This window comes from Alligator sinensis, unplaced genomic scaffold (assembly GCF_000455745.1).
Source record: "Alligator sinensis unplaced genomic scaffold, ASM45574v1 scaffold184_1, whole genome shotgun sequence".
Taxonomy (NCBI): Eukaryota; Metazoa; Chordata; order Crocodylia; family Alligatoridae; genus Alligator; species Alligator sinensis.
Genome location: NW_005842983.1, coordinates 118,872 through 127,410, shown reverse-complemented (window position 1 = coordinate 127,410; position 8,539 = coordinate 118,872). Strand labels below are relative to the sequence as shown.

Genomic DNA, 8,539 nt, shown 5'->3' with positions numbered 1-8,539 from the left:
CAAATGCCCTGCAGCTGAAGGAGCCGGCTGTGGTGGAGGCGCCCACCCACGCCCGGCGCCTTGAGGCTGCACTGCCTGGCTTCCACTGCCCCCACAGCCCCCGCTTTCCCCGCCAGGTACTGGGGGGGGCAGCTGGGGGAAAGGGTCGCTTGGGCTAGGGGGTTGTGGGAGTCCCTGTCTCTTTGAGGGGTTGTGGGGGGGTCCTAGGTCTCCTGGGGGGTCCCTTGGGGTGCTGGGGGGGTCCTAGGTGTCGGGGAGGTCTGGGGTGTGGTTGGGCCCTTGGTCTTTAGAGGGGGCTGGGAGGGTCCCTGGGGGGGGTCTCTTGGGGGTTAGAGGAGGGTTTCCTAGCAGGTTCAGTGGGTCCTTGCTCTTCTGTGGGGTGTTGGGGGTCTCCTTGGTCTCCAGCAGGGGTGGTGGGAGATCTTTGTGGGGGACAGGGGGAGTCCTGGATCTCCTATAAGGGCTGGTGGGGTTCTTGTTCCCCTCTCTTGCCAGCAGGGGGAGGGGGTGTGGTGCAGGCTCCAGGCTGACCCCCAACCACTTTGCCCCCTAGTATGCAGTGCTGGCAGGGGGGCGGGCAGCCGAGGCAGAGCTGGAGCAGCTGCAGTTCCTGCTGTCTGACCAGTCCCTGCTGCTGCTGCCCCAGTACCCCCAGCGGCTGGAGGTGAGCCCCCCAGTACCATGGGGGTCCCCAATACCACCAATGCCTTGAGGAGCTCCAATACCCTCTCTAAGCTCCCCTCTCAGCCCCCAGTACCCCCTAGTCTGCCAGGCCCCCCAGGGAAGAGCCCCTCAGCCCCTGAGTACTGGCAGGAGGGCAGTAGGGGATCAGGGCTACCTGGGTTCTCTGGGCAGGCGACTGGGGGTTGGGGGGTGGGAGCAGGGAGAAAGGCTGTGGGATGCCTTGGTTTTCTGGGAGGGGAGTGGGGCTGGAGGATAAGAGCAGGCAGGGATCAAGCTCCTGGGCACCTGAATTCTCCAGGAAGGGAGTGGGGCCAAGGGGTGTTAGAGCAGGGGTCAGGGCTCCTGAATATCTGGGTTCTCTGGGAGGGGAGTGGTGGCTGGGTGTCAAAGTAAGGGGTCAGGCTCCCGGATGCTTGGGTTCTCCAGGAGGGGAGCAGGGCCTGGGGTGGGGCTCAGGCTCCCGGCTGCCTGAGTCCCCTCCCGGACGCCTGGGTTCTCCCTGCAGGTGCTACGGACGCTGGGCTATGTGGAGCCAGGGGGGGCGGTGGGGCTGGCGGGCCGTGTGGCCTGTGCCATGAGCAGCCAGGAGCTGGTGCTGACTGAGCTGGTGCTGGACAACGCGCTGACCCCGCTGCGGCCTGAGGAGGCGGCCGCCCTGCTCAGCTGCATCGCCTGCCCCCACCCTGCCACTGCTGAGCTCCAGCTCACCCCCGCCCTGCGCCAGGTCAGCTTGAGCCCGGGGCTCTTCCCTGCTGAGGGCAGGGGCCCCCAGATGTCTGGGATATTTTTTGCTGGGTTTGGGGGGGGGGGTGCAGGACACCTGGGCTGTCCTGAGATGAAATGTCCAGATGCCTAGGTTCCCTGGGGTGTAAGCAGGGGGAGCTGGGAGCTTGGACACCTGGGCTCTCTGGGAGGTGGGATGTGAGCAGTGGGGCCCAGATGCCTGGGTCCCCTGACACATGCCCCACCCCCATCTGGCAGGGCCTGGAGCGGCTGCGAGCAGTGGCGGAGCGTGTAGGGCAGCTGCAGGAGGCCTGCGGGGTGCCCGAGCCCCTCGACGACTTCGTGGCACAGTTCGGGCCTGGCCTCATGGAGGTTGTCTACGACCCCGCCCCTTAGGGTCCAGAGGCCTCAGCATCAGGGCCCTGCCCTGCCAGCACTGACCTGCTCCCAGGATCAAGACTCCACCCCCCAGGTGGCCCACCCCCCCTCAGGGGTGCCCCCTCACCCCCAGGATTGGGGTTCCACTTTCTTCCCAGCATGGTCTCCACCTCCTGGCAGCCTTGGCCCTGGCCCCACCCCCTGGATGGAGGCCCTGGCCCTCCTACCCTGATGGGGCTTCCCAGGACCAGGACTCCAGTCCTCCAGCACCCCTCTTGCACTGACCTCACCACAACACCCCCTGACCTGTGCTCCCTCCCCCACAGCCCTTTGTGGAGCTAGCACGCCTGTCAGCGGTGCAGGAGGGGGCCGTGGTGCGTGGGATCCAGCGCTTGGCTGAGACCTGCCGGGATGTGCGTGGCGCTGCCCGTGTCATTGGGGACCCCACACTGGGTGCTAAGATGGAGGCGGCTGCTGCTCTCATCAAGCGTGACATCGTCTTCGCTGCCAGCCTCTACACCCAGTGACCCCTGCCTTCTGGACTGTGACACTTGACCTCACCTTGAGTTCCCATCTGAGACTCCCAACTTCATGACTCCTGAGCTGTGAGCCCTGACTTCACTGTGACCTCTGATTTGACCCATGATCTCTGAGATCTCTGCCCTTGCTGTCACCTCAGAGCTGACCTTCAACCTTGTGCCCCCTGACCTTGCCATGATCTCTGGTCCCAACTCAATCGTAATTCCCAATCTCTGACCCCTAACTCTGGCAGAACCATCTGTCAGTGCAACTTCTGACCTTGGCATGACCTCTGGTCTCAGTGACTTCCACCCCTGCTGTGATCCCATCTCTCTGACCTGTCACAACTGGATTTCACTGGGATCTCCAACCTCCGACCCTCCTGATTTCACGACTACCACCCCACAACCTCTGACCTCATTGTGACCCTAGCCCATACCCTGACTTGCTTTCTCAATTTTCTCTGTGACCCTAACCGTCATGACCTGTGATCTTCAACCTGACCCCGTGGTGTAGCAATTGACTCCTGTCCCCAATCTTATACGGACCTTTTCTGAACCCCCCCCTCTAGCCAATGCCCCCCCCCCCCCAATCCTACCACGATCTGAGCTATGACCCTGATCTTATCGCAATGTCCAGCTCCTGGCCTTGCCATGACTGCCAGCCTCTTGCCAGCCTCTTGCCCCCCACCCAGTCTTGCTGTGATCTCTGACCTGTGCCCCCTGGACTTGCTGTGAACTTTCAAACCTGGGATCTGCGACCCAATCGTGCTCTCCTGCCCTGGGGACAGAACATCTCTGGCTTCAAAGATCATCTCAAATCCTGGTGAGCTTTCATCCCTGGACTTGGGTTAACAGCTCCCCTCTGACCTTTGCTGCCAATCTCTACATTCAGTGACCTCTGCCCCACTGTAAGCTCCAGTCTCTGACCCCCATCTGGGGGAAGTAGACACCTTTGCTGCTCTCTGACCTCAGGGAAGGCCTTGAATCCTGGTGACCTTTCACCCTTGGGCTGGGGTCAACAGCTCCATTGTGAACTTTGAGGTCACCAGGGTGAGTTTTTTTCATGAACTTTGATCCCCTAGAAGCTTCTCAGTCTCCAGTGACTGTTGACCCCCCATTGCGGTCATTGGAGTGGGTTTGCCCTCTAACCTTTCATCTCTGGACTTATGGGGGAAGGAGCTAGGCATGACCTTTGACCAGCTGCTTCTAGACCAATAGGGGAGCAGCCCTCCTCCCCCCATGGGGCTCCTGTGCCTGAGAGCTCCCCCTGGTGGCCTCTTGGGGGGGGGGGGGGGACTTGAGGGGGTCAGAACTGTGCCTCCCACCTACCTAGAATATCTGGGGCTAGCTACAGCTCATAATAAACCCCATCTTGAAGCCGTTGCTGCTTGGTGCCTGACTGGTGTATGGAGGTGGACAATGACTGCTTGGTCCAGCTGCCTGAAGGTAGGACAGGAAGCCCCACAACCTGCTTAAAACAATCCCCAGTGGAATGCCTTCCCTGCTGCTTGTGGCCAGAGCCTTGGCCCCCCCCCGGCTACGGGGCAGATACTTGAGGAATGGGGTGCATTGTACATGGGTAATTATGGTACACCCATCTCCATCTTCTTCCCTACTCGGCTACCAATCCCAGTGTCTAGCTACTGGGGCTGGGACCCAATCTGCAGCTTGTGGGGGCAGCATCTTTGGAGTAAAGTCCCACTGTTCTTCCTGATTATTGTATTTTCCTACATAAACTTTTCCCTGGCCACATACAGACATATGACAGAGGCAGACACTGGAAGCCTGGGCAGAGGTGCACACGGACATATTTGTACGTAGATAATTATAGCACATCTGCCTGTATATCTCTAGCCTTGCTACCAATCCCTACTGGGATCCAATCCAGGGGAGGGTGGGGGTGGGACATGGACCTCCTCCTCTTCTTTCCAGTTGCCATATTTTCCCATCTAAACTGTCTAGTGAGAGGCAGAGCCACAGGCAGAAGCAGCCTGGGAACAGGGGCATGGAGGCAAATTGGACACAGATACTTAAAGCACAACCACCTGCACCTTACCCTATTAGCACTCCCTGCCTCCATGTCATAAAGCTCCCAGCCAATCTGGCACCTTGGAGGGGTGCCTCCAGGACAGGGATCCTACCCTCCACAAAATTACTATATTTTTCCATCTAAACTTCTTCCCAGACCAGAGGACTTAAAAAAAAATGAACATGTGGGTACATCACATGTGGGTTATTCCAGTATGTCCACCCTGCCTTTCTCCTTACCCTGTTACCAACTTAAGTCTTGCTCATGTGGCTGGGAACTAAGCTGGAGCATGGGGGCAGAGGAGCAGGATGTCCAGGGTTGAGGTCCTGCCCCATCCAAGTTACCATATTTTCCAACCCCAAGAGGAACAGACCCAGTGAGACAGACAGATGGCAAAGGAGCAAGCTGGGGTGTTGTACATAGGTAGTTAAACAGTACAGGCACTTGCCTTCCTCTCTACTCTGCTACCAACCCTGTCTGGGTCATGGGGCCAGGAGCGGCTGTGTCTCTGGAGCCGAAGTCCCACCCTAGTTACTGTATTTTCCTGTGTAAACTGCTCCCTAGCTAGAAAGAGACCTACAGAGACAAATAGACAGCAAAGGCGTGGGGGTGGCTCCGTCAGCCCCCAAGGCTTTACTGGGGGGCTGCCAGGTTGGGGGGAGCCTGGGGGGGCTGTGGGGGGCTTGGGTCCTGGGTCAAGGCCTCGGTGTACCAGGTGGGCAGGAAGTTGTAGTCGGAGTCACGGTGCCGGGTCCAAGACACATGACAGCCAGGCTCCCATGCGAACAGGGTCACCAGCCTGGCAGGGGGGCAGAGAGGGTGGGTCAGAGGAGCCTGGATGCCTGGGTTCCCCCGAGGGGGGCTGGGGGACCCATCCCTGGGAGATGAATGAGGGTTAGGGGTGTTGAGAACAGGGGCTGGGAACCCAGGTGCCTGGTTCCTTCTACTGCAGCATGCGGGTAGAGTTTGGGAATGGGGTCCCTGGACACCTGGGTTCTCCCAGCAGGTCATGGGGTAGGGATGGGTTCCCCTGAGATCAGGCCCCCAACCCCCAGGGAGGGTGTAGGAATGGAGTTCAGGGGAGAAGTGGTTCCGAGACCACTGGGTCCCATGTATGCTCACCGGGGGTCGTCTTGGGTCACAACGTGAGAAAGGAAGTCCAGAAAGGCCAAGGCAAAGTTCATGCAGGCAGCCGGCTGCCAGGCCCCGGGGTCATCCTGCAGGGGGAACGGGAGGGGTCAGGATCAAGGGTCACTGCAGGTAGTGGGTAGTGGGCAGGGACTCACCCGCACAAGCTGGAACATGGCAGCCGTCTCGTAGGTCTCCAGTGCAGCCACGGAGCCGTCAGGCTCTCGCAGCCCGGTCACTACACGTGGCACCCCAGGCAGGAATGACTGCGCCCACCACTTCAGCAGCTTGCGCCTGTGGAGGGGGGGTGGGGGCTGTAGAACCCAGGTGTCCAAGCTCCCAGCCCCCACTGCCCCAGAACTAGAGAGAACTGAGGTGTCCAGGCTATCCCCCCACCCCCACCAGGAGCGGAGGAAGAACACAGGCATCCGGGATCTCTCACCCCAACCCCCAGTATCTGCCTGAGGTGGAGAAGAAACCCAGGTGTCTGGGTGTCTCATCCCCACAGCCCTCCAGGTGTACCCCAGAAGTGGGAGGGTCAGGGCTTCACATAGTGTGGCACGGGGCAGGGCCTCACCAGAAGACATGAACCTGCACAGGGTCATAGGTAGAGTCAGGAGTCAAGAGCTGGGGTCCACTAGAAAGCACTAGGTGAGTGAGGGATCAGGTGGTGGGGTCTCACCAGGACACGCAGGGCTAGGGCAGAGACTAGGGAGTGGAGTTAAGGGTTAGGTCTCTCCAGAAGATAGGGGGCTGGGTGTGATTAGGGTCTCACGGGAAGGCATGGCACTGGGTGGGGGGGTAAGAGAGTGAGGGACCCTGGACAGGGTCAAGGGGCAGAGGCAGGTCAGGAGGCAGGGATGAATTGGAGGGCATGGGGTAGTGGTAGAGTCAGGGGTCACACTTCACTGGAAAGCTCAATGCTGGGCAGAGGGTGGGGCTGGGCTCGGGTCTCTCCAGAAGGCAGACCCTGGGAAAGGTCTTGGTGGAGCCAGAAAATGCTCCACCCTTGGGTCATGGGTGGAGCCAGAAAATGAAGAAAGTACAATGCTGGGCAGGGTCAGGGGCTGGAGCTAGGGTCAAGCTTCCCCAGAAAAAGGCGGGGGGGGGGTCAAGAAGGAAGGGTCAGAGGCTCACCAGAAGATGTGGCACTGAGTAAGGTCAGGAGTAGAGTCAGGGGTCAGATATTACCGGGGCTGGGATGGGCCCTGGACAGGGTCAAGGGCTCACCAGATGATGTGCTGCTGGATGGGGCCAGGGGTCAGACCTCAGAGAAAGGAGCGGCACTGGCCGGGATCAGGGACTCACCGGAAGGCGCGGTGCTGGGCAGAGACGGTGGGGGTGGCTGTGGTCTTGAGCTCGACGTAGCGGGTAGGGGCAGGGGCAGGGGCGGGGTCAGCGCAGTCCACCTCGGCGGCGAAGAGCAGCGAGTGGGGGCCCAGGCGGGCGCGCAGCACCGTGCAGTAGGCAGCGTTGGTGTTCACCACCCCCCCAGGTGCTGCACCGCCCCCCGCCCGCTCTGCTGGCACAGGGGGGGGAGGGAGGGTCAGCCAGGACATCTGGGTTGTCTTGTGGGGGAGCAGGAGGCTGGAAACCCAGATACCTGGGTTTGCTCCAGCACTGGGGCTTGAAGGGTTCTCTGGGGGGGAAATGGGGGCTGGGGGCCCAGACTCCTGAGTTCTTGGTTGGGAGGAGGAGGCTGGGAGCCCGGACGCCTGGGGTCTCTCCAGCACTGGGGCTGGGAGGCTGGGTTTACTGGGGGGAAAATGGGGGCTGGGGCCCCAGATGCCTGGGTTCTTGTGGGGGGAGGGGGGCTGGGGGTGAGAGCTGGGGGACTAGGAGCCTGGACACCTGGGTTGTCTTCTATGCTGGGGGGGGGGAGAACAGGGGAGCCTAGGAGCCCGGACGCCCGGGTTCTTTCCTGAGGCACAAAAGGAGAACGGGGTCTGGTAGGTTAAAAGAGCATTGGTCTGGCGCCCGGGTCCTTTCCCAGCTGTGAGTGGCCTGTGGGGAGGAGCAGGGGGGAGCAGGGAGCCCAGACACCAGGGTACTCACCAGCACACATGTACTGCTCAAACTTGTAGCCCATGTAGATGAGGCGCCGCAGGTCCTCGGACCGGGCCAGACGCTGGGCACGGGCGGCCACCGTCTCCACCTCGCTAACGTAGATGGTGCCACGGAAGCGGGTGGCAGCCAGAAGCCAGCCCTCACGCCGCTCGTACGGCGTTGTCACCACTTTGGTGAGGTGCCCACGCCATGTCACCACGTCCGCTGCCACCGGGCGCCTACCAGGGGGAGGGGAGGAGCGTCAGTAGGGACCAGGGTGAACAGCCCTGGGCTCAGGCGCTGAGTGCTCTGATTTCATGCCATCCCCCCAGTGTCTGAGGGGGCACCGCTGACCCTCACACATGCTCAGCAGTTGCCAGCTGGAGTGGAAAAGGAATGCTGCCATCAGTAGGGACCAGAGTAAACAGCCGTGGATCGCAATGGAGGCTCCAGGGCTGCAGGTCCTGCCTTCACAGCACCCAAGTGCCTGGGGGGACATCACTAACCCCCATGTATTCTCACCTGGTGCCTGCTGGGGAGGGAAAGGTGGGCAGAGCCATCAATAGGGACCAGGATGAACAGCCTCAGGTGGGACTGGAGGCTCAGAGGTAGCAGGCTCCACCTTCACTGTACCCCCTAGTGGCTGGGGGGCAATACCAACCACGTAGGTGGTGCCTGCCTGGACTGGGAGGGGCAGAGCCATCAGTAGGTCCCAGAGTGAACAGCAGTTTAGAAAACTCCTTCCCAGGCCCACAGCACCCCCAGGGCTGTAGAAGACCCTAATCACCCCCCGCCCTAGGGCTGTGGAGGAACCCATTCATCCACCACCTGCCTACCCACCTGGCACCCCCAAGGCTCATGGAGGACCCCATCCACCCACCCCCCACTCCCCCTAGGTCCCTGGTCCCCATTCATCCACCCTCCAGGCTGTGGCAGACTCCATCCACACGCAGGACCCCAGCTGACCCTTGGCCGGGGCGGTGGCCAGGCAGGCGGCACCGGTTGGGCCGGACCCCGAGCAGGCAGGAGG

At 61.1% G+C, this 8,539-nt stretch overlaps 2 protein-coding genes across 4 annotated transcripts in view; one reads left to right on the top strand and one right to left on the bottom strand.

Annotated features, from left to right (window-relative positions):
- The window catches only part of SKIV2L (Ski2 like RNA helicase), an 18,444-nt gene extending 13,654 nt beyond the window's left edge, over window positions 1-4,790 (top strand). The window contains 5 exon segments of the mRNA XM_025192865.1: window positions 1-116; window positions 554-664; window positions 1,190-1,408; window positions 1,666-1,818; window positions 2,112-4,790. Coding sequence (XP_025048650.1) covers window positions 1-116; window positions 554-664; window positions 1,190-1,408; window positions 1,666-1,818; window positions 2,112-2,312 — 800 coding nt within the window. The 3' untranslated portion in view covers window positions 2,313-4,790.
- A 136-nt stretch (window positions 4,791-4,926) lies between these two features.
- On the bottom strand, window positions 4,927-8,530 carry DXO (decapping exoribonuclease). 3 transcript variants are annotated; one of them, XM_025192928.1, is made up of 6 exons: window positions 8,476-8,530; window positions 7,519-7,748; window positions 6,772-6,985; window positions 5,622-5,757; window positions 5,458-5,552; window positions 4,927-5,134 (listed from the first exon to the last, which is right to left on the bottom strand). In XM_025192928.1, the coding sequence occupies exons 2-6, from the start codon at window positions 7,550-7,552 to the stop codon at window positions 4,969-4,971; spliced, it is 645 nt and encodes a 214-aa protein (XP_025048713.1). In that variant the 5' UTR covers window positions 7,553-7,748; window positions 8,476-8,530; the 3' UTR covers window positions 4,927-4,968. The 3 variants fall into 3 exon arrangements, with proteins under 3 accessions (XP_025048713.1, XP_025048715.1, XP_025048714.1); XM_025192930.1 differs by having other exon boundaries at window positions 6,772-6,982; XM_025192929.1 differs by lacking the exon at window positions 8,476-8,530 and adding an exon at window positions 7,870-8,355.
- Window positions 8,531-8,539: the final 9 nt, after the last annotated feature.